The following is a 23,871-nucleotide window of genomic DNA, read 5'->3' as shown; positions in this document are numbered from 1 at the left end:
AGAAGTCTCATTCATACTATTTCAAATTCAGACCATGCTGGAGAAACATCCATAACAAAAATCACAATCATAATTAGCATAACGTACACAATATTCAAATACACAAATCCATAAAATGTAACTATAAGATGGCTTTGTGCTAAAATGTGTCACTGTTAAACTGTGCGGTCTTTGTGCCTAGTCTGGGAGCAGTCAAGTGACCATCTGACCACGGTTACTGGACGTCCTGTAAAATGACTCTCCTCCCTTTCAGGAAAAAGCCAGTGAACTCTGGCGTGGACACAGTGGTAAATTCCTTGTCTGTTATTGTAAATAGACTCTGGCCATCATCTCGCAAAGCAAGTATGACAGGGACAGCATGTCGGGCCAGGATCGTCTAGACTATTAAGAGAAACACAGGACAAAAGGACGCAAGACAGGGAACTGGGACACCCAGCAGAGAAACCGCAGGGGTACCAGCACATGGCCAGCAAGCGCACCATTAACTAGGAAAGTCGGGGCATGCATATACAAAAATAAGGCACCAAACTTAAAATTCCGGGTGCCTGCGTGGCTCAGTCATTTAAGTATCCACCTTCAGCTCAGGTCATGATCCCCGTGTCCTGGGACTGAGTCCCGCGTTGGGCTCCCTGCTCAGTGGGAAGCCTGCTTCTCCCCCTGGCTGCTGCTCCCCCTGCTTGTGCTCTCCCTCTCTGTGACAAATATATTAAAAAATAATAATAAAATCTTTACGAATGAATGGTAAAGAGAAGAAACAATTCTAAGCTGAATGTAGTTGTTGTCAGGGAATCGGGTAAGATGGAAGCGTTAACGACAGGGAATCAGATAAGATGCAGGTAAGATCCTGCAGATCTTAATCAGATTTTCAGCAATCCAACTTCTTAAAAGACAGTAAGAATTACTCGGATTTTCTTTTTAATTTTAAATGCACAAAAATGAAAAGAACTAGGGGCGCCTGGGTGGCTTGGTGGGTTAAGCAACTGCCTTCGGCTCAGGTCATGATCCCGGAGTACCAGGATCAAGTCCCGCATCAGGCTCCCACCTTCATGGGGAGTCCGCTTCTCCCTCTGACCTTCTCCTCTCTCATGCTCTCTCTCACTGTCTCTCTCTCAAATAAATAAATAAATGAATAATAAAATAAAATAAAATCATAAACACACATCAAAAGTTGCTTTCTATGAGCTAAAAGATGTCAATCACATATCATAATGTTCCATACACAAACATGCCCCGCATTTTTATTTTAATGACCCCTGTATGGTGCTCTTCTGCCTTTATTGACATAGAAGGAACTTATTTTATCCTCGAGCCCCATTACCTCAGTCGTTGGTCAACAATCAGATCCTCATCATCTTTTATTGTTTTTAAAGATTTTATTTAAGACAGAGAGAAAGCATGGGCACACACACATGCAGGGGGAGCAGCAGGCAGAAGAAGGGGGAGAAGCAGCTCCCTGCTGCACAGGGAGCCCGATGTGGGTCTAGATCCCAGGACCCTGAGACCATGACCTGAGCCGAAGGCAGGCGCTTCCCCGACTGAGCCACCCAGGAACCTCCAGAGCCCTACCTTCTGAAGTAAAGTGCTCTCCACAGTGATTTGAATGTCACTGACAACCAAAACCTCCACTGTGACTTCCAGTTCTTTTTATGTTTACTGTAGTATGGATTCTGCAGATTCGAGAATGTCATGGCCCACATACTGTCCAAAGTAAAGAAGCACAAAAATCTGCTACTTCTTTTAAGATAAAGGAGAAATTCAGATAAAACATTTGATGCCCAAGGCAAGGATCCACTCCTTGATACTAATCCCGGGAAATAACATTTGTTATCTCAAAGATCCAACACTGAAGATCAAAACCTCTGTTATTCAGGCCATTTCTTAAGGAGCTAAAGAAGTGATTAGGGACACTGGAATCAGATGCACACTTTAGGAAGTACGAGGTCAGGGACCCTCAATCTCCCCACAGGCTCCCTCCGCATGTGGCCACACGCGCACCTTTTCCAGGGGAAAGCAGTGCAACTTTGTAGTTAAGGGGCTTTGAAGCTGTCTTGGGTTTAAAGCCTCTCTAGGTTAGAATCCCAAGTTTACCACTTGCTGGCTAGGTGGGCGTGGCCCACAGAACAGCATCTCTAAGTAGGACTGCGAGAGACGTGAAGTACAGGCAGTCTTCAGCAGCACGCAGGATTGCTCTCAGAAGCTGCTAGTTAAGGGGCGCCTGGGTGGCTCAGTGGGTTAAAGCCTCTGCCTTTGGCTCAGGTCATGATCCCAGAGTCCTGGGATCGAGCCCCGCATCGGGCTCTCTGTTCAGCAGGGAGCCTGCTTCCTCCTCTCTCTGCCTGCCTCTCTGCCTACTTGTGATCTCTGTCTGTCAAATAAATAAAATCTTAAAAAAAAAAAAAAAAGAAGAAGAAGAAGAAGCTGCTAGTTAAGGCAGTCTTGGGTGACTGAGCCTGCGGCCAAACGCTAAACACAGCTCATTCCTCATAGGACACTTTGATACTGACCTGTATGGATTTATCTGTAAGAATTTTGTCTTATGATAATAATTAGAACATTTCCTGAGTGCGTATTATGTGCCAGGCAATTTTCTAAGTGCTTGAATTAAATGTATTAACTCATTTAATTTTCCTAACAGCCACAAGGGATCCAAGCCCATTTTCCCATTTTATTGGCAAGGAAACTGGAACCCAAGGTTACAAGGTAAGTGCTGGAGACGGGACTTAAAGATTTTATTTATTTATTTATGAGAGAGAGCACACAAGCAAGCAGGCAAGGGAAGAGGGAAAGGGAGATTGAGAGAGAGAGAGTCTCCAGCAGATTCCCCGCTGAGTGGGAAGCCCCAGGCAGGGCTGGATCCCAGGACCCTGAGATCATGACCTGAGCCAAAATCAAGAGTGGGACACTCAACCAAGTGAGCCCTCCAGACGCCCCTGGAGCCAGGATTTAAACTTCAGGAGCTGTGGTGGTGCCCAGGCTTTTAGTTACGAACACGGCTGCTGCCCTCACTGTAAGCTTCTTGAAACCAAAGAGCATTTATATTTCTTAGTTTTGTCTTTTTTTTTTTTAAGACGCTTATTTACTCATTTGAGGAGAGAGAGAGCATGAGCGATGCGAAGGGGCAGAGGGAGAGGGAGAAACGGACTCCCCGCTGAGCAGGGAGCCCTAGGCAGGGGCTTCACCCCAGGACCCTGAGACCAGGACCTGAGCGGAAGGCAGACGCTTCACGGACTGAACCACCCAGGGGCCCCCATTATTTATATTTTTAACACACATTCAGGGTACACAATTATGTTATCAAGTACTTCATAAGGCAGTGAACTGTGTCTTTTGTCTCTGTATCTGTCCCTGAGTGCCTTAAGGTCCCCAAAGCCATCTGAAGAGGTGACGCAGGGCTCTAACAGGCCCGCACAGTGCGACCTCGCTGCCCTTCCAGATCCGCCGACCCCTGCCCCTCACTTCTCCACTCTACCCACAGACGTCCCTGCTGTCCTGCTAAACTGCCCGCGTACCGCCTCACCGCTCCCCCGGGGGGGGCCCTCCGTTTCGGCCTGGCCAGAGAGCCTACTACGGACGGCCACGGTGAGCAGCGGCGCCGAGCACGGGGTCACGGTGGGCAGCGCCAAGCACGGGAACTGGGTGTAGGGCAGTAAAGAGCTTCCCGCTGACCTCTGCACCTCCCCCCACCCCGGAACACCAGCGGACGCGGCGCCCGCCCCAGAACTGCGCGCTATAGGGAATCGCACACGGCGCGGGGGCGGGGGGTCCCGCGCGGGGCGTGCTGCGGATCAGCCCCCAGCGACACCCAGGGCTGCGGGAGGGGTGGCGGCGGGGCCCCCAGCCCGGCAGTCGTGGGCCCCGGCGCTGCGCCCACCCAGCGTCCCGCAGGACCCTGGGCCTTCCTGGACAACCGAGTCCTTTAAAGGCTCTCCCCGCAGCCCCCCGGGCCTCAGCGGCACAAGGGGGCCGGGGCCGCGCCAGCCTCGCTCTGCAAACAGCGCGCCCCGGGGGCTCTCCTGGGACGCACCTGGAACTCCAGCCCATAGATGACGGGAGCGTCGTCCTCCATGCTGCGGCCGCTCACCCGCCTCAGGCCTGTGCTTAGAGCGGGCGCGCCTCGGGCTCAGCTCCCATTCATTCCCTCCCGCCCAGGAGGCCCAAACTGGAGGCCTTCTAGACCCACCTCGGCTCCCGTAGGCCTTACTTCCTGTATTTTCCTGATGCGTCATCAATACGCTCCTCTCCGGCTGCCAATGGAAACGGCTCCAGGCTCGTGCGCATGCTCACTTGACTCCATACGGGTTCTCAACGCTTCTGGCCGCAGGAGGCGGACCCGGCGGGGAGGAGCCTGGGCCGGAGCCAGATCTCCGGGGGCGCGGGAGGGGTTGGTCGCTAAGGCAAGGACTGGCCTGGCTGGTGGGCGGGAGTCCCTCAGACGTCCCCTGCTCGGAGCCCTTCCTGCTCGGTTCTCCCAGAGAGAATCGCTCACCTGGACCTGTGCCGGGTGGTTTGTTATCATTAGTGCCCAGCAGGGCGCAGGGACAGACGCTTTACAGGCTCTGCCTTGAAGTTCTTGGCCCTAACCCTGCGCCTAAGGTAGCATTCTTCCATCTTAGAGATGAGAGGCTGCAAAACTGACAGTGGACGGCACCGAGGTAGTAAGCTGGGGAGCTAGGACGTGTGCCTGGTCTGTGGACTCACCAGGGCACTGCCTAGGATCCCTGTCAGTGGCCGCGCTCACTAAGCCCCCAGGCAGCCCCCACTATTGGGAAGGTGGGGGGGATAAGCAGTGCCAGTGCTGCGCCAGGGAGTGACCTGCACCGCTGGCAGCATCTGACCAGCATTTGACTCTGAATGGGAACCTGCTGGGAAGACCCTGGGTTCCCTGGGGATGTCCAGAGATGGTCCTGGAGGACACTGCTTAGACAGCATTCCTTGACTGCACCCGCCTTGACCATGTCCTCAACAGACAGAAGGGAAACTGCATGGAATCCCAAAATGCCATAGGAGAACCCCCTTCACTAAGCTGGGTTCCGCTGCTTTCCGGGACCACACACCTCTCCCAACTATTTAATTTCTATCTTCATGGCAAATGGCAAGGTTTGGAACAGGTGTATGAAAAGGTGCCCAACATCTCTGATCAACAGGGAAATACAAACCAAAACCACAATGAGCTGTCACCTCACATCCGTAAGGATCACTAGTACCAAAAACTCAAAAGACGGCAAGTGTTGGCAGGAAGCAGAGAAAAGGGAACCTTCTGCGCTGTCGGTAGGCATGTAAACTGGTGCAGCCACTCTGGAAAACTGTATGGAGGTTCCTCAAAAAGTTAAAAATGGAACTACCATATGTTCCAGCAATCCCAGTTCTGGGAGTCAAAGGAGATAAAATCACCACGTCAAAGAGACATCTGTGCTCTGATGTTCACTGCATCCTTAGTCACAGCAACCAAGACAAGGGAACAACCTCATTGTCCATAGATGAATGGATAAAATGTGGCACACATGGGTGCCCCCCGCAATTCCCCCCCCCCGCAACGCACACAGGCACAATGGAATGTTATTTAGCCTTAAAAAGGAAATCCTGTCATTTGCTAAACATGGATGAATCTGAAGGACATTCTGGTAAATGAAATAAGCCAAACACAGAAAGACAAATACTGCATGAGTACACACCTACATTTGAAATAAGGAAAAAAAAAAAAAAAGCAGCCTTTGAACTCATTGTAGGAGTAGAATGGTGCTTACCAGAGGCTGAGTGGTAAGGGGAAAGCAGCGAGTGATCAAAGGATACAACTTTCCAATTATAAGGCAAATAAGTTCTGGAGACCTGATGTACAGAACGATGATTACAGTTAATAATAAGATACTCTATACTTGAGACTTTCGAGAGTAGATCTCAAATGTTTTCATCACACATCCACAAAAAAAGTAACATTGGGATGATGGATGTGTTAATTTGATCGGTTGTGGTTCTCATTTCACAATGTACACGTGTCAAGACATTACATTGTACGCATTGAATAGGTACTATATTGTCAAAAATAAAAAATGTAATCACGTATGAAAAGAAGACAGAAATGGTTTTTCTCCGTTGTATCCTAGTGCCTAGTGCTCTGCCAGGCACAGTTAATATTCAAACAAATAAGGAGCCCTCAGTGATTGCAGTAAAAAAATCAAGGAAGCAGAGGCCCAGATTGCAGGATCCTATTCGCTGTGTCAGATCGCCTGAGACTAAGCTGTGGAGCTAAGACAAAGCAGTCTCACACGGCCGGATTAAATGTACCCACGTATGACTGATGTTATCACCGCCATCTTTATCATTAATGTTGTTACACAGGTAGTACGGATACACAGCAGGAAAAGTAGAAAATACGGACAAGCATAAAGAAAATTTTCTAAAAATAAGTATTTCTTGGGTGCTCTGGCCAGGAATAAAAAGAATAAAAAGAAAGGGCCTAGCGTTCTCTCTCCCACCTGCCCTTCGAGGCAGATCCCCGTAGCCTGAGTGTCAAACTAATTTCCCTCCCCACCCCCAGGGATGACGTAACTGCCCCGCCCATTCCCCGCCCCCCGTATCGCCCGGCGCACGGTCCTGCCCACCGCAGCAGGAACCGGAAATGCGCTGGGCAGCCGTCCCTGCACTGCGCATGCTCGTGCGCCTGCCGCGAAAGCGGCACGGAGAGCGTGCGCAGGCGCAAAAGTCGCAGGAGGTACCGGGTCCAGTCCCTACTTCCGGTCTGCTTCCGCCTTCTTTCCAGTCTCTGGTCGTGGCGGCGGGTGGCCGCCTGCGCAGTCCCAGGGGCAGGTGGCAGGTGAGACTCAGGGCCGGCAGTGTGGGGAGGGGGCGGGGGGCCCCCCGTCGGCGGCCTGTCCGCTCGCGCCGCTGCTGCGGGGCCGGAGGGTCTCCTCTCCCCGTGCCTGCCCTGGGGGGGCTCCTCCGCGGGGCGCCGCTCCGTGACGCCTCGTCCTGGAGGGTCTCCTGCAGGTCCCGGCTGTGGCACTCGGGGAGCGCGTGGCCTGGGCAAGCGTCGGAGTCCGCAGTCGGCTCTTGCGTGACGGACGGACCTGCCGACCGAACGCGGTGCGGGGGTACGTGCGGCGGCGCCGCTGTCGCTCCGTTTCCTGGTCCCTCCCAGAGCCGCGGGCGGGCGGGCGGAGCGGGGCGGCCGAGTGCGTGCGCCGCGGACACGGAAAGCGCTTGTTTCACGGGACGCACGGGGCTGCGGCGTGTGTGCCTCACGCCTGGGCGCGGGCGTTTACCCCGGCGGGACGCGGCCTCCGGTTCCCGCCTCCTCGCGTCTTTCTGTGCACTAGCCTCCTGCCGGCTTCTGGCGCGACCTGGGCGCGGAGCGGACGGACAGACCGCGGGCCCGGCCCGCTGCGGTGGGGTGGGGCGGGGGACGGCCAGTAGGGCGGTTCGGCGGCGCGGGGCCTCGGCGTTGCGCCTGCAGTGGCCGCGCTGCCGTGTGGGCCGCTCGGGGCCGCGTACAGGTGCCCCGCCCCCCGGTTTCTGTTTATGCCCGGTGAGCGCGGTGTGCGGGCCGAGAGATGAAGTCATTTTCCAGGGTCGCTGAGCAGTGAGGCTAAGGCTCTAGCAGTTCTTCAGAGCTGCTGTCCGGGGCCGCTGCCTCACGCTGCTGCTCGGGTAGGGTCTGTCCCGGCAGCCTTACAGGGGCTCGGGCAGAAACCTGTGTCAGGTCCCCCGGCGTCCCACATTGACAGAACGCCCTCTGCCAGGTCGTCTGGTTTTCTCTGCGCGGTGAGTGGCCCTGCGCAGTGGGAAGACCGTGCGCGGGGAACGCTCCGTCCGGCGGGCCCTTACACGGGGGCTTCTGTGGGTGTGCGGATGCGCCTTACACGGGGGCTTCTGTGGGTGTGCGGTAGTCGGACTTGCGCTCCGCGGCATCTGTGTCCACGGAAATAGGGTTTATGTTATCGCGGCCTGGGGAAGGACTTGCGATTCAAGCGTCATGTCCGGAAAGGGAACCTGAACTACTGCGGTTTTCCTTGTTGTTACTGGGTTGTTCCTAATGAAACTTCATTTCAAATAATCGCTGAAAAGTTAGTATTTAAAAAATACCGTAAGGTGGGGCGCCTAGGTGGCTCAGTTAAGCCTCTGCCTTCGACTCAGGTCATGATCGGGGGTCTTGGCATCAAGCTCTATGTCAGGCTCCCTGCTCAGCAGGGGGTGTGCTTGTCCCTCTCCCTCAGCCCCTCCCCCCCACCTCTGCCCCGTCTCTCTCTCCTCAGGAAAATAAAAATCTTAAAAAATATATAAATGATCTTTGGCTTCAAGAAGCTTACAGTGAGGGGCGCCTGGGTGGCTCAGTGGGTTAAGCGCCTGCCTTCAGCCCAGGTCATGGCTCAGGGTCTTGAGATCGAGCCCCACATCGGGCTCTCTGCTTAGTGGGGAGCCTGCTTCCTCCTCTCTCTCTGCCTACCTTTGCCTGCTTGTGATCTCGCTGTCAAATAAATAAGTAAAATCTTTCAAAAAAAAAAAAAAGAAAGAAAGAAAGAAAGCGAGCTTACAGTGAGAGCAGCAGCGGTGTTAGTTACTAAAGCCTGGACACCACCACAGCTCCTGAAGTTTAAATCCTGGCTCCACGCACGTCTGGAGGGCTCAGTTGGTTGAGTGTCCCACTCTTGATTTTGGCTCAGGTCATGTTCTCAGGGTTGTAGGATCAAGCCCAAATAGGGCTCCACACTGGTCATGGAGCCTGCTTGCGATTTTCTCTCTCCTTCTCACTCAGCTCCCTCCACCTTGCCCATGTGGGCTTTCTCACTCTCTCAAAGAAGAAGAAAAAAAAAAAAGATCATAAGGCATTAGTTAAGAGCATCGTTTAAAGCACTCACCTGAACAAAAAGTCCACTTTCTTTGCTATCATTTTAATGCCAATATAAGCTAAAATCATGTCTATGGTTTAATAAAATTATTAAGCCAAAAATAGAAATAATGATTTATATTACACAGAAATCAAAACAAATGCACCTCCTTTTCCATTTTTTAATTATGAATATAAAGACCACATGTAACATTCATGGAAGACAAGATCTAGTACAAATCCAACCCAGTCTTCTGCCCACCAGTATAAGAAATGGACACTTGCCAATGGCTTGTTCCTGTGTCCCTCCCTGATCTTGCCGACACCTCCAGCCCCCTGCCCAGATGAATTGGATGTTATCATCAACTTGCTTTTGCACTTTTATTTCTAAAACAGTGTGTTGTTTAATTTACATGTTTTTGAACCTTATACAGAAAATTATGCTATTTATTTTTCTACTCATTCTTTGTGCAGAATTAGATTTGTGAGGTTCAAACATTGATTCATTAGATATATCATGGTTCATTTGTTTTACATTTAATGTTCCATTTTTAATATGCTATTTATTATTGTGTCTACGGGCAGTACTTGTTTCTACCTTTTTTTTTCAATCTTTGGAAGGACGCGGGTGTTTTGTTTGGAGTTGCTGTTTATAAGTGTTCATGGTCACAGCTCCTGGTACCATTTGAGGAGTTCCTCTGTGATACAGAGGTCATAGAACCATTTATTGTCTTAACTAGAGCTCTTGAGAGCAAAAAGACTTACTTAGGTTTACAGTAACGATGGGTATGGAATGGAAGCGTCCTGGAAACGTCAAGACGGATGGCCATTCAGTCACAGGATTCGAGCTTGTGAAATGTGATCCTTTCAGCCTCTTTGGATCTTAGGCCTATTTTTCTGTTGGGTCATTTATTGTCCTGTACAGGAATTTTTTATAGATTCCTGATACTAATTAAGAAATCAGACATTACCGAGTATGGGCGAATGTGCTGAACAAGAGTACTTTCACCTGCTACTATTTGTGTAAACGGATACAAACACTTGGGAAGGCGATTAGACATTACCTAGTAGAGATGAAGAGATGTGTTCTCTATTACCAGCATACACTTAACCAGGAGACGTGTGCAGGGATATTCATAACAGCACTGTCTGTACATCAAAGCCTCAGAGTACCCCGGCTGTCCGTCCGTGGTAGAACGGATTGTGTGTTGTGACACCATCACACCACAGGGCACCCTCAACAGCAAAGCTGAATGCATCCCAGCCTCAACGCTGCTTATAAAATTGAATCTCAAGGTTAAGAATAGAGAGGGGAAACTAAGTCAAAAACTGAAAAATCTGAGGAATGTGTTGAGGAAGTAAGCATGTGGAAGATTAAAGGAAAATAAGGGTCCGGCACATTTCAAAGTACTATGCCCAGTGTCTCAAACACGTGTTATAAATATTGCTTTGTATCCGCTCAAAATTTAATAGTTAATTTGTAGAAATGCACCTTTAGGAGAGAAGGGGGAAAGTTACAAGAAAAGAACCTCTAAGGTCTCCTACTGAGAGAAAAAAATTTGTACATGATCTATCCCTTTCTGTCCAGAATCTCCGTCATCCCTGTGCCATTTCTTTATTTGCCTCGTGTATGTGCTGGCTACCGGGCTTGCCCTCGGTGCCACTGCCTAGAGCACGGGAGTACCGACTACCGTGGGGCCTAAGGCACAGTAGTGTGCCGTGAGTAATGGCTCCTGGTTTGCAGGACCTTTCAGTATAGCTCTTTGGCAGTGGTTTTTAATAAATATGTAGTTTCTATTCAGAAATTAGGATTCGAGCACCTGGGGGGCTCCATCGGTTGAGCGTCTGCCTTCAGCTCAGGTCACGATCCCAGGGTCCTGTGATCAAGTCCCGCATCAGGCTCCCTGCGAAGTGGAGAGCCTGCTTGTCCCTGTCCCTCTGCCTTTCTCATGCGTGTGTGTGTGCTGTCTCTCTCTCTCCCTCTCTCTCAAATAAATAAGTGAATAAATATTTTTTTAAAGAAATTAGGATTAATAAATATAATTTTTACTCTGGATTAGGCAGCACCTTTGTAAACTATCACTAGGAAACAGATTGATTTTCTAATTTAGATTGGATTAGAAACAGGGTTTCTGAAGAGAAAATGCTTATTAGGAACAAGCATTGATTTACAAGAATGTTGATTTTTACTTGGCTTTCTTCCTTTCAGAAGATTGTTACTTTAAAAACATTTTAGGGCACCTGGGTGGCTCAGTGGGTTAAGCCTCTGCCTTCGGCTTGGGTCATGATCTCGGGGTGCTGGGATTAAGTCCCGCATCGGGCTCTCTGCTTGGCAGGGAGCCTGCTTCCTCCTCTCTCTCTGCCTGCCTCTCTGCCTGCTTATGATCTCTGTCTGTCAAATAAATAAAATCTTAAAAAAAAAAACATTTTAGATAAATTGGTAAACACAGTTGCTGTGTCCGAGTTTTATCTTTTGCCTACCTGACCTGCAGAAAACTTACATTTCTACTCTCAATAAATAAGTTTTCCCAAAACTCTCTAGGAGCTGTCATTTCTAAAAATCTGCCTATTTCATAGACATTTTTTTCCTAAAAACTCGTTGTTTTCCATCTCTGATTCTTGACTGCTGAAGCAGCTGTGTCTTGCTGTAAGCATCCAGTCCACAGAATGAGTGGGTCTTGCATAGTGATTCGCTTTCTCTCATTCCAGTGAACTGTGAGAAGTAGCTCAGTGTTACCTGCACAGTCCTTCTCTGGTGCCCCCATTTTGGTCTGTCTCTGTGTCTAAACACATTCATATTCACTGGACTCGTACTTATTTCTGCTAATTTTGAGAGTAGAACTTTCTCCAGCCTTCCCTGTACCTAATGAAAACAATGTGATTTTTCCAGTTCTGATATTCTTTACCTTTTCCTGTAATTGTATCAGACCTTTTCTTATAGGCTGCGTTATTCTGCAGTGGACTGTTGGTGTAGTATCGGGATTTCCGGAGGTACAACGTGAACCTTCATTCTGAGAGAGGCTCCAGACCAGCAGTTAACCCAGCTGTAGTCACTGGCGTCTCCCAGGAAGCAGGCGCTGTGCCGGGGGGGGGGGGGCTGCGATGTGTCAGTCCTCATGAGGATTAGTCGGGAAGGACCGAGCTCCATTCCTGGCAGTGTCATTTACTGCCAGTGATTTTTTTTTTTTAAAGATTTTATTTCTTTGACAGTGACAGAAAGCATGAGCAGGGGAAGGGGCAGAGGGAGAGGGAGAAGCGGACTCCACAGTGAGCAGGGAGCCTGTTGCAGGTTCAATCCCAGGACCCTGGGTTCGTGACCTAAGCCAAAGGTAGATACTTAACCCACTGAGCCACCCAAGCACCCCTACCAGTGATTTTATTATTTTATTTTAAAGATTTTACTTTAAGTAATCTCTGTCTACACCCAGTGTGGGGTTCAAACTCACAACCCCAAGATCAAGAGTCATGTACTCCATCGACTGAGCCGGCCAGGTGCCCCACTACCAGTGATGTTAGGCGAGTCCTGTCACTGCTCTGATTCTCAGGGTCCCCTTCTGTGTACTAGGGCACTGATGACATTGCGTTCAGCTACTGTCCAGGTGAACGGAAGTCGTGCTTGTTGTTCCCTTGGTCTTCCTGCCCAGCCTGTTTGCTGTGCAGAGAGGATCCGGGGGACGGCCCCACATGTGACAGCCCGCCCATTTGCTCATGTTCTCCAGGCAGCCTCCAGTCTGCCTTGCTGTGAAATAGTACCAGAAAAAGGCTTTTGTTCCTTTTTCCTTTCATTTTTGACTCCTTTGTAGCTAATCAAGTGAATATGTAACAAATGGGGAATTAGTCACTGACTATGCTGGATAAGAAACTTCTCCAAAGTGTTTTTTTGTTTGTTTGTTTTTTGTTTTTTTTTTTAAAGATTTTTATTTATTTGAGAGAGAGACAGTGAGAGAGAGCATGAGCGAGGAGAAGGTCAGAGAGAGAAGCAGACTCCCTGCGGAGCCGGGAGTCCGACGCGGGACTCGATCCCGGGACTCCAGGATCATGACCTGAGCCGAAGGCAGTCGTCCAACCAACTGAGCCACCCAGACGTCCCACTTCTTCAAAGTGTTTAACTCTGATTCTCTACTTTAAAGTAATCTCGTTTTTAGATCCCAGGGTGAGCAGGCTGTAAAAAGGAAGGGTAGCTAATTTGGAAAACTGTGCAAGTGTTGACAAAGAAGCACTCTTATCTAGAGATCAGCTAAGTATAGTTTCTAAAGGTCAAGCAAGCATTTTTTTTTTTTTGCTAGAGAAACCCTCGTCTTAATTGGACTTTGTTCACTGGAGGAATATAACTATCTGTAGTAGCTTTTTTTTTAAAGATATTATTTATTTATTTGACAGAGAGGGAGAGAGGGAACAAAAGCAGGAGGAGTGGCAGGCAGAGGGAGAAGCAGACTTCCTCCTGAGCCAGGAGCCCCATGCAGGGCTCGATCCCAGGATCATGACCTGAGCTGAAGGCAGACGCTTAACGACTGAGCCACCCAGGCGCCCCATACAGTAGCTTTTGCTAAAAAAGTTCTTCAAGAAAAGAAGCACATTTTCTTTAGAATTCAAACTCCTTTTTTCAGTCTGTGGCCTCTGCCACCCTGTGTCAACCCAGCGTTTCAACTTGAACCAGCCCCAGTTTCTCCGCTTCCTAGCGGCACAGCTTTGAGTGGGCGTGACCTCCCTGAACACCAGCTTCCTCATCAACAAGGTGAAGGACATGGTGGCGCTTGGACCACAGGGTGGCTGTGGGGACCAAGTGAGACACATAAAACCCTCTGAACAGGGCCGAGCTGGAGTACACCCAGCAGCTCGTCTGGCTCGGTAGCCCTGGGGGTCAGCCTGCCTCAGGGTCCAACTTCTCTTTCTTGGGCTCAATTCAGGCAGACAACATCTCAGGGAGGACGTCGGAATGTCTCGGCTTCATGGGAGAGGGGGGTCTGCAGCTGGGCTGGGAAGAGCAGGGACGGCGTGTTGTTACTTCATTGTGCTTTCACACTCTCACGCTGTAACCTCCGACTTTCCGCACCCAGGCCCAAAGCCGCTACAGCTCTTCTTTTTTTAAAATTTCTTTTCAGTGTTCCAGAATTCATTGTTTATGCACCACACCCAGGGCTCCATGTAATCAGTGCCCTCCACAATACCCACCACCTGGTTCCCCCAACCCCCCACCCCCTTCCCTCCAAAATCCTCCGTTTGTTTCTCAGAGTCCACAGTCTCTCATGGTCCGTCTCCCGCTCCGACTTCCCCCAATTCACTTCTCCTCTCCATCTCCCCATGTCCTCCGTGTTATTCCTTATGCTCCACAAGTAAGTGAAACCATAGGATAACTGACTCTCTCTGCTTGACTTATTTCACTCAGCATAATCTCTTCCAGTCCCGTCCATGTTGCTACAAAAGTTGGGTCTTCATCCTTTCTGATGGAGGCATCATACTCCACAGTGTATATGGACCACGTCTTCCTTATCCATTCGTCCATTGAAGGGCATCTTGGTTCTTTCCACAGTTTGGCGACCGTGGCCATTGCTGCTATGAACATTGGGGTACAGATGGCCTTTCTGTTCACTCCATCTGTATCTTTGGGGTAAATACCCAGTAGTGCAATGGCAGGGTCATAGGGAAGCTCTATTTTTAATTTCTTGAGGAATCTCCACACTGTTCTCCAAAGTGGCTGCACCAACTTGCATTCCCACCAGCAGTGTAAGAGGGTTCCCCTTTCTCCACATCCCCTCCAACACATGTTGTTTCTTGTCTTGCTAATTTTGGCCATTCTAACTGGTGTGAGGTGGTATCTCAGTGTGGTTTTGATGTGAATCTCCCTGATGGCTAGTGATGATGCACATTTTTTCATGTGTCCCGCTGTAGCACTTCACCTGGGAAAATGTCACAGGCACGATCTGTTCAGGTTTCCCCACCTTTTATAACCCAAACCGGACACGTGGACCCATAGATCACTACACACGCACACTACAATAATACAGCTTTCTCCGGACATGCAACCCAAGCAGACTCAGCCGTTGTCCCTCCTAGTATAAATCCACAAGAACTGAACCAAGGCTGGTAGGCAGGGGCCAGGCAATAGGGCCTTTGTGTTTCATTGGCTTCTCGCCTACTCTGCCAGATAAGAATAAATAAAATAATAATAAATAAAAGGCTGGCGACCGCATCCCCTTTAGGAAGGCTAGTATGAGAACAGGAAGTAACAAGTGTCATCAAGAATATGGAGAAATTGAAATCCTCGTATACTCTTGCAGGGAATGTATAATGGTGCAACAACTATGGAAAACAGTTTGTTGGTTGCTCGAATAATTAAAAATAGAACTGCCATATGATGTGGCAGTCCTGCTTCTGGGTATATACCCGACGGAATTAAAAGCAAGGACTCAGAGATATTTGTACACATGTGTTCATAGCAGCAGTCACAGTAGCCGAAGCGTGGAAGCAAGCCACGTGTTCGCCAGTGGATGGATGGGGAAACGGAAAGTGGTATGGAAGTACCATGGCTTGTTACTCAGCCTGAAAAAAGGAGGAAACTCTGACATACTACAACATGGGTGAACCTTGAGGGCATTATGCTAAGTAGAATAAGCCAGTCACAAAAGGGCAAGTAGTATGCTGTCCCACTAGAGCATGTGCGGGACAGCGTACTCTGGTACCTAGAGTGGTCAGAGTCATGGAGTCGTAAAGCAGAAGACCATTATCAGGGGCTGGCAGTGGGGGGCAGGGAGCGCTGGGCAGTCATTTCTTAATGGGCACAGTGTTTCAGTTTTGCAAAATGAGAAGAGTTCTGGGGGCACCTGGGTGGCTCAGTGGGTTAAGCCTCTGCCTTCGGCTCAGGTCATGACCTCAGGGTCCTGGGATCGAGCCCCACATCGGGCTCTCAGCTCAGCAGGGAGCCTGCTTCCTCCTCTCTCTGCCTGCCTCTCTGCCTCCTTGTGATCTCTGTCAAATAGATAAAATCTTGAAAAAAAAAAAAAAACAAGAAGAGTTCTGGAGATCGGTGGTGATGGTTGCACAGTGACAGGAATGTGTGACTACCACTTTGTTGTGAACTCAGAAATGGATAAGGTGGTAAATGATTAAGGTGGTTATGTTACATACCTTTTACCATGACCAGTAGATGGTTGGAGAAATAGAGTCTTGAGTTGGGAACCATTTGAATATATACCTGATAAACATTGTTTCATCGACTATTTTTTGGAGCAGCTGTGGTAGGCTCGCTGTGAAATGTTGAGCAGAAGGGTCAGAGATTCCCCGTACTCCCGTCACCGCCCCCACCAAGCAGTGTGTCTGTTACAGTCAGGGACCTTGTGTTGACACATCACAATCACACAAAGTCCACAGTCTGCTTTAGGGCTCACGCTTGGTGTTATGCGCCCCCGGAGTTTGGGCAAAGGTATAATGACACGTATCCACCATTTGTTTTGAAGTTTAGAAAAGAGTTTGAACAAGAAGGTGAGATCGGCTCAGTAACTGAGCTGGAAAGCTGACGGTGCTGGTTCCTGTCTGTCTTTGCTTCAGGGCACCATGGAGAATGCTAACAGCGCCAAGCAGAGCGTGACTGGGGACTCGCGTCCAGCCGAGGGACACGCCGGGAGCAGCACTCCGCAGGGAGAGCAGGGGCACCTGCTTTATCACGAGGAAACCATCGACCTCGGCGGGGACGAGTTCGGGTCTGAAGAGAATGAGACTATGTCGGAAGATTCTAATAATTTTGTAGATAAGCTTAACGAGCACATGATGGAAAGCGTCCTCATTTCTGACTCTCCTAATAATAGCGAAGATGATGCAGGTGACCTCGGCTGTTTGCAGGATGTTGGGGACCCTGCAGAAGGCAGCGCAGGTCCCGGACTGGAAAGTCTCGAGGATGAAGGAGCCGTGGACACCCTGAGCAAGGACAGTGAAAGTGACGGAGAGGGTGCATCTGAAGACATCTCTGGCACGACCCCCGACCCAGAGCACAGTCAAGTCACAGGTGTGCCGGCCTTGGGGGAGGAGGGAGCAGAGGACCCTGGCCCAGGGGACAGGAGCACCGGCCCAGAGGGGCCGGGGGGCGCTACACCCTTGAGGCAGTCCCCTCGCCACGAGGAGCCCATCCCTGTGTGCACCATCTTCAGCCGGCCGCCGCTGCTGCCGCGGGACGGCTTCGAGTCCCAGATGGTGAAGTCTCCGAGCTTCAGCGGCGCCAGCGGGCCGGTGGCCCAGACCCCTGCCCAGGCAGTGCAGCCCAGCCCCAGCCTGAGCAAGTTCTTCGGCGATCCCGCCGGCACTAACTGCTTGGCCTCAGACTTCTTCGATTCGTTCACGACGTCCACGTTCATCTCCGTCAGTAACCCCAACGCAGCTTCTTCGGCTCCAGAAAACCGGTCTTCGCTGTCCGCTGCGGGGCCAGAGAGGTCCCCGGGTGCCGCTGAGCCTTCTCACTCCCCAGGGATGGAAAAGGCAGAAGCAGGGGTTTCCACGGCTTCTCTAGAAATCCCTCCGTCTCCAAAGCCGTTTTCCCAGATCCAGGCTGTGTTTGCGGGGAGCGAGGACCCCTTTGCCACGGCGCTGAGCATGAGCGAGATGGACCGCAGGAGTGACGCCTGGCTCCCCGGGGAGGCCACCAGGGACATCCTGGTTTCAGTAGCCACCCAGCAGTGTGGCACAGTGTTCGTAGACAAGGAGAGCCTCACCATGCCGGGCCTCAAGTTCGACAACATCCAGGTAGGTGGGAGACATCCTTAGAGGGGGTGCTGGTGGAGGGACTCGGTGGCCATTTCAGTTCCTCTTCGTCTTTTTGTTTCCCTCCCTCCCCCTCACCCCTGCTATTGGGGGGGGGGTGTGCCCTCATGCACTCGCGCACGCGCCTCTCAAGGACTGAAGAGTCCTCATTTCTCAGCAACTCCTAAAATCCTCATTTGGAGAGGCTGTGTTACGTCACTAGCTAATTTGGAACTCCGTTGATTTCCCTGATGTGATATATTTAAGGCAGTAGCCAGAGTCTTACAAGTACATGCCAGCAAGGTAGACAGTTACATCGTAATTCTTTGACGTAACAGGGAACTTCGTGTGGTCGGGTTATTTGTGATACGTAAGCTTCAGCAGACAATGAGTCCCCCATTCCTTTCATTTTAAATCTGGGGAGTTTCGCATTTTACATGCTTGATACAGAGTTTTATAGACTCGTTAAGAAAAAGTGGATGGCCCACAAAGTAAATCAAATCACAGAAGTGATTTCAACATTTTATAGAATAAATAGTGACATAGAGAACTTCAATCTACCAGTCAAAGACAATAAGATTATCTCCATTATCTGTTATCTAATTAGGCATTTGATTTATGATTATTCCATGCTTGCTAAAGTGTAGGAAGATGGCCTGTCTCAGGCAGCCCTAATGGGACCATAAGTCAGTACAAACTTTTTTAAATAAAGTTTTTAAATCAGCATCCAGATGTGCATATTATTTGGTCCAGAAAGCCAGTCTGAGGAATTTTTTTATAAGAGAATAATGTCACCGGTATGCAAATACCCAGCTTTTGGGATGCCTGTCAGAGTGTGGTTTATTATGGCAAAGCATCTGAAAGGACCCAAAAGCCATTATCAGGAGGCTGCTTGAATACATCCGACTCGTCTGTCCGATGGAATATTAACCGAGGCGGGGCTCCAGGGGGCTCAGTCAGTGAAGCATCTGCCTTCAGCTCAGGTCATGACCTCAGGGTCCTGGATCGAGCCCCGCTTCAGGCTCCTGGGCTCCCTGTTCAGCAGGCAGTCTGCTTCTCCCTCTACCTCTGCCCCTCCCCACTCCCTGCTTGTACACACTCTCTCGTGCTCTCGTTCAAATAAATAAATAAATAAATCTTTTTTTAAAAATAAAAAATGTTTAAAAATGATGATACAGCAGAATTTTTTTTTTACAATTTTATTTATTTATTTGACAGAGATCACAAGTAGGCAGAGAGGCAGAGAGAGAGGAAGGGAAGCAGGCTCGCCGCTGAGCAGAGAGCCCGATGCAGAGCTCGATCCCAGGACCCTGGGATCCTGACCTGAGCCGAAGGCAGAGGCTTTAACCCACTGAGCCACCCAGGCGCCCCTACAGCAGAATTTTTAACGAAGTTCCTATCTTATTGTTAAATTTGAAAACCTGGGTACCAGATGTCATGTGGCATGCATGGTACGGGAAGAATGTTCACAAGTGTGTGTGACACGCACTTATAAGGTGAGCGTGTGGGAGGCCCGCTGCAGGTGAGGGCAGGGTTGTGGCCCTGCCCAGTGCATGGGGGGCAACACTCCACCCTGGGGGCTGGCCTTGTGCAGGTGCGTCTCCGCCCGCTCAGGGGAAGCAGGTGCCCTGTCCTGCACACGCATGGCTGGTCGGAAAGCCCAGAGTGTGGGATGCGTGATGTTGTGGCGTTATGGGACGCGTGATGTCGTGGCATTGGTGGACTGCTGTGCCCCGGGGAAGGGCCACACTGGGGACATGTAGCTGGTAGCTCTTTGCTAGGGACCTAGCGGTGCAAGCCCATAGGTTCTGGACACTTTGCGTGGCAGTCTTGACCGTGCGTTCAGGTACCAAACACTTACTGTGCACACGCTGTGCACCAGGCACCCTGGGATGCTTCTTCTCCACTCTTTTAAGCAGAATATACTGAACATAAACTTCCTTTTGCGGGATCTTTGTAACAAATTCTGGTTATGGACTCTGAGTTCAGGGGACGCTTGGACATGCAGGATTTGATTTGCGTATTCACACACTCCCCCCACCCTTCCCTGGCCCTGTCTGCCTCCATTCTCCCTGCCAGGGTGGGGAGGGGGTGCTTTACTATTCTGCTTCCTGTTCCTTCCATCCCCGCTCTGGGGAGCCTGTGCTCGGTGGCTGTGTTCCCGCAGCCTCAGTGGGACTGGCCTTTTAGCACTCCCGTCTGCACTCTCTGTTGTTTGCGGTTTGCGCCCCCCATTGTAATTCAGGGGAAAATTGGACGTTGCCCTGGAAATGACTTTGCCCAGGGGTTCTAGGGTACGTTTGGAGGTGTGTGGAGGGGCTTCACTCTGGGTGCCGAGAGGTCTGGGTGAGCACACGACATTGCATGGTTGGGCCTAGAATGCCAGAGAGCCCGCGGGCTGGTTAGTGTCAGACCGGAAGTACCGAGCTGCCCCACGTCGGTCCTTCTTGAGTCAGGAAACACAAGCGCCGTTCGGCTGGTTTCCCGAGGCTGGATCAGACACACGGGCCCTGTCCTGCGTCCTCCCTAGCTCTGAAGCTTCCGGGACTTACCTCCCCCGTCGCACGCGGCTGCCCGAGAGAAAGTCAGGACACCGCGCGGGTCAGCAAGGGTTCGGGAGCTCCCGCTGCCCGGGCAGAGCGCGGGGGAGCCGACTGGGCACGGCCTGCCTGCCTTTCACCTCCTTCAGGTCCTCCGGTAGCGCCTCCAGTACCGCGTACAGTTCCCGGCGCTTGCTCGGGGAACCTCGCGGTGGACTGGAACTCGAACCAGGAGCAGTTCCCAGAGCACCTCCGCCTCTCCCACGTGACCGGTGTGCCGGCCGTGCGCTCGCTGTCTCTCCATCTGCGTGTTCAGTCCCCAGGCGGAAAGGGAAACGTGTGGCTACCCTGGAGCCGCGTGCTGTGTTTCTTTGGCAGAAGACTGAAGGCTGGGTTCTGTATTCACTTTCCGGGCACACCAGCTTTTGAGGCCATTGATTGGGTTTACTTATTAATACCCGCCCCCGTTACTGTTATTGCCACAGAGATGTTCACTCTCAGTCAGCTTTCTAAAACACAGGTTTTCTCCAGGTTGCTCACCTCATTAAAAATTACCTTCCTGGGGGATAAAACTTGAAAAGATTTTAATTTGTTTCTCTGTGTAGTGACATCTGCGGTGTTCTCAGCTAAGTTAGGAGCTGGAAGGGGAGTGTGTGACACCTCATTCCTCTTCAGTGGCATTAGAGGGAGGACACAGGCATTTTCAGCTCATTATGGTTGCCCGTGGCCTCTGTCCTCAAAGGAGTAAATAAAAAGTTTGTGGGGAAATGGTAGTTCGTAACTTTTTGGAACCAGTAAGGAATGGAAGTGGAAAATCATTGGATGGTGCTTGTTCATAAAGAGACAGAAACGGGAAAAGGGAATAAATGGAAGCAGCAAAATTTCAGTGCTGAGGGTGACAGGGTGCGGAAGGTGGTGGGACCAGGCCCTTCTCGTGGGCGTCAGAATTCTCCAGCCCATACTGGCAGAATGAGAAACCTGGCACACGCTCTTGGAGACTAGATCCTTCCACCACCCCTTTCTCACTCTGTTCCCCCATTCTCACCTTCCCCCTCACCCTTCCTGCACCTCAGAATTCACTGGAATCCCGTCAGGGAGGCCCACACAGTCCGTGTGGAAACCCCTTGTCAGGAGTCTCCAGAAGCGCAGGAGCCACCTGTTCCTGCAGCTCCACCAGCCCCGTGTTCTCAGTTTTAATTAGTCTGTAGAAACCACTAATGTCATCTCCATTTTTAAAGGTTATTTTTTCCTGGGTATGCAGTATGTTTACAGTATAAAATTCAAGGTTGGCAGGTGTTTTTTTTCCCCCATTCAACATTTTAAAGATGCCCTTCCATCATATTCTGGATGTGAAGTTTATGATGATTTTAAGATCTTATTTATTTGAGAGGGAGAGAGCACAAGCACGTAAGAGGGGGACGCAGAGAGGGAGAGGCAGACTCCCCACTGAGCACGGAGCCTGACACGGGGCTCGATCCCAAGACCGTGGGATCCTGACCTCGGCCAAAGGCAAGCACTTAAGGACTGAGCCACCCAGGCACCCTTTAATAATTTATATCTTCACTCTTCTGTACCTAATGTACATGTTTTCCTCTGGTTACTTGTAAGATTTTATCACTGGTTTTCAGCTCTTTGACCCTGATGTGCCGTCACGTGGTTTTCTTTTCTGTTTCTGTTGCTTGGATTTGTTGATTCCGCTGGGATGTGTTTTCCCACTTGGGAGTATTCTGGTCCTTACTTCCTCAAAGAGTTCTCAGTTCCTCCCTACCTTGTCTCTGCTCCTGGGACTCCAGTTCCACACGTTACTCAGATTTGCCAGAGGTCATGGGGGATCTGTATCTGTTTCGCAGTTTTCTTTCTTTTTGCTTCCCTTAGAAATTCTTGCAGTCGTGTCCTGAAGTCCGTATGTCTTTCCTTCTTTGCTTTTTAGTTTGTAGCTGATGCTTTTTGATGAATTTTTCATATTTTTTATCTCTGGAATTTACGTTTGCTTCTTTTACGTATCCTTTTCTTTATCCAGTGTGTTGAAGTTTAACCTCAGACCCTCACAAACATTTGTAGTAGCAGCCTGAAGGTTCTCCTCCAGACGGTCCGCCGTCTCCGTAATCTCTGGGTCTGTTTGTACTTATCTCTTCTCTTGATTGTGGGCCACATGTGCTGGCTTTGTCCTGTGTCTTGTCATTTTTGATTAGAGGTTAGACATCGTGGGTTTCCTGTTTTTGGTCGGCATTCTGGTCGGTATGTATGATATATGCAGATTGACGTGATCTTTTTCAGCTTTGTTTTTAAGCTTCTTAGGGTGAGGTTAGAGGAGCTTTTACTCATGGGTGGCCTTTCTCACATCTCTTGAGAGCCTCCGTGTTCATAGAGAGTGCTCCACAACAGTTGGCATAAACTTGACATCTCTCAGTGTGTGTGAGCACTGAAAACTGCTCAGCCCCCCTGTCGTTTCGCCTTCTAGAGCATCCCCCTGCGCATGGACCACATAGTGTCCAGCAGTAGAGTTGGGCTTCTGCGCAGCGTTCCCTCCTTTCCAGCTTCCCGGCCTCTCGGGTACCCAGCTTGGTCTCCTCACCTCAGCAAGTTCACCACACCCTGCCTGGAACTCGTCTTCACACAGATGTGCCTTTGAATTCAAGAGTTCAAGTCATCTGTCCCAGTCTTGGGATCCCAGCCCTCCACCGGGTCTGAAAACAATTGCTTCCTCCCTTCCTCACACTAGGACAGTCCCGTCCCGGTGCTGCTTTTGCTCACCACCCACACAGGCGGCTCCTGAGCTGAGGCTGCTGAGCTGAGCTGAAGTGTGAGAGCTCGGGAAGACGTGCAAGCCAGTTCAGGCCATTCTGTGGCAGCCCCCCACAGCTCTCCTTGTTGAAGCATTCTCGAATTCTGATGTGTTTGGGGGCCTCACGAGAAAAAATTCAGTTTGTTTATTTTTTGTTTTTCAGGGTTTTTTTTTAAAGATTTTGTATTTTTTTTAAATTCATTTTATTTTATTTATCTGACAGACAGAGATCACAAGTAGGCAGAGAGGCAGGCAGAGAGAGAGGAGGAAGCAGGCTCCCCGCTGAGCAGAGAGCCTGATGCGGGGCTCGATCCCAAGACCCTGGGATCATGACCTGAGCCGAAGGCAGAGGCTTTAACCCACTGAGCCATCCAGGTGCCCCAAGATTTTGTATTTTTGACAGACAGAGACCACAAGTAGGCAGAGAGATGGAGAAGCAGACTCCCCGCTGAGCAGAGAGCCCGATGCGGGACTCGATCCCAGGACCCTGAGACCATGACTGTGGAGCCGAAGGCAGAGGCTTCACCCACGGAGCCCCCCAGGCACCGCTTTTGTTTTGTTTTTACATCTTTATGGAAAACACTCCATGTGCCGCACATTCAACATGCAATTCACTGGTTTTTGGCATTTTGACAGAATTGTGCGGCCATCACCACAGTCAGTTTTTATCTCCTCCAAAAGAAGCCCTTCAGATTCACCTCCCATCTCCCGCGCCCCTCCCCCAGCCCCAGCCAAGCACTGATCTCTCTGTCTCTGTGGATTCTCCCGTTCTGGACGTCTCACGCAAGTGCAGTTGTGCAACATGTGGTCTCGCGTGACTGGCGTCTGTTACAGACAATGATGTTTTCAGGAGCGCCCCATTTTGTAGCCTGCGTCACTCCTGCGTCATCACGTTTTATTGTCAGATGACGTTCCGGCTTTGCATGTTCCACGTTTTACCCATTCATCCCTCGTCGGGCATTGGGTTTGTTCCCACTTTGGGTGGTTGTGAATAACGC

At 50.4% G+C, this 23,871-nt stretch overlaps 2 protein-coding genes across 3 annotated transcripts in view; one reads left to right on the top strand and one right to left on the bottom strand.

Annotated features, from left to right (window-relative positions):
- LOC111154170 (EARP complex and GARP complex interacting protein 1) overlaps positions 1 to 4,148 on the bottom strand; it is a 128,604-nt gene extending 124,456 nt beyond the window's left edge. For both annotated transcript variants that reach the window (XM_022513599.1, XM_022513600.1), the window contains exon 1: positions 4,025 to 4,148. In XM_022513599.1, coding sequence (XP_022369307.1) covers positions 4,025 to 4,066 — 42 coding nt within the window. In that variant the 5' untranslated portion in view covers positions 4,067 to 4,148. The remainder of the gene's footprint in view (positions 1 to 4,024) is intronic.
- A 2,620-nt stretch (positions 4,149 to 6,768) lies between these two features.
- The window catches only part of LOC111154140 (trafficking protein particle complex 12), a 73,630-nt gene continuing 56,527 nt past the window's right edge, over positions 6,769 to 23,871 (top strand). The window contains exons 1-2 of the mRNA XM_022513554.1: positions 6,769 to 6,811; positions 16,367 to 17,551. Coding sequence (XP_022369262.1) covers positions 16,373 to 17,551 — 1,179 coding nt within the window. The 5' untranslated portion in view covers positions 6,769 to 6,811; positions 16,367 to 16,372. The remainder of the gene's footprint in view (positions 6,812 to 16,366; positions 17,552 to 23,871) is intronic.

This window comes from Enhydra lutris, unplaced genomic scaffold, assembly GCF_002288905.1.
Source record: "Enhydra lutris kenyoni isolate GAN:26980312 unplaced genomic scaffold, ASM228890v2 scaffoldscaffold35, whole genome shotgun sequence".
Lineage (NCBI taxonomy): Eukaryota > Metazoa > Chordata > Mammalia > Carnivora > Mustelidae > Enhydra > Enhydra lutris.
This window is presented reverse-complemented; position numbering and strand designations above follow the sequence as displayed.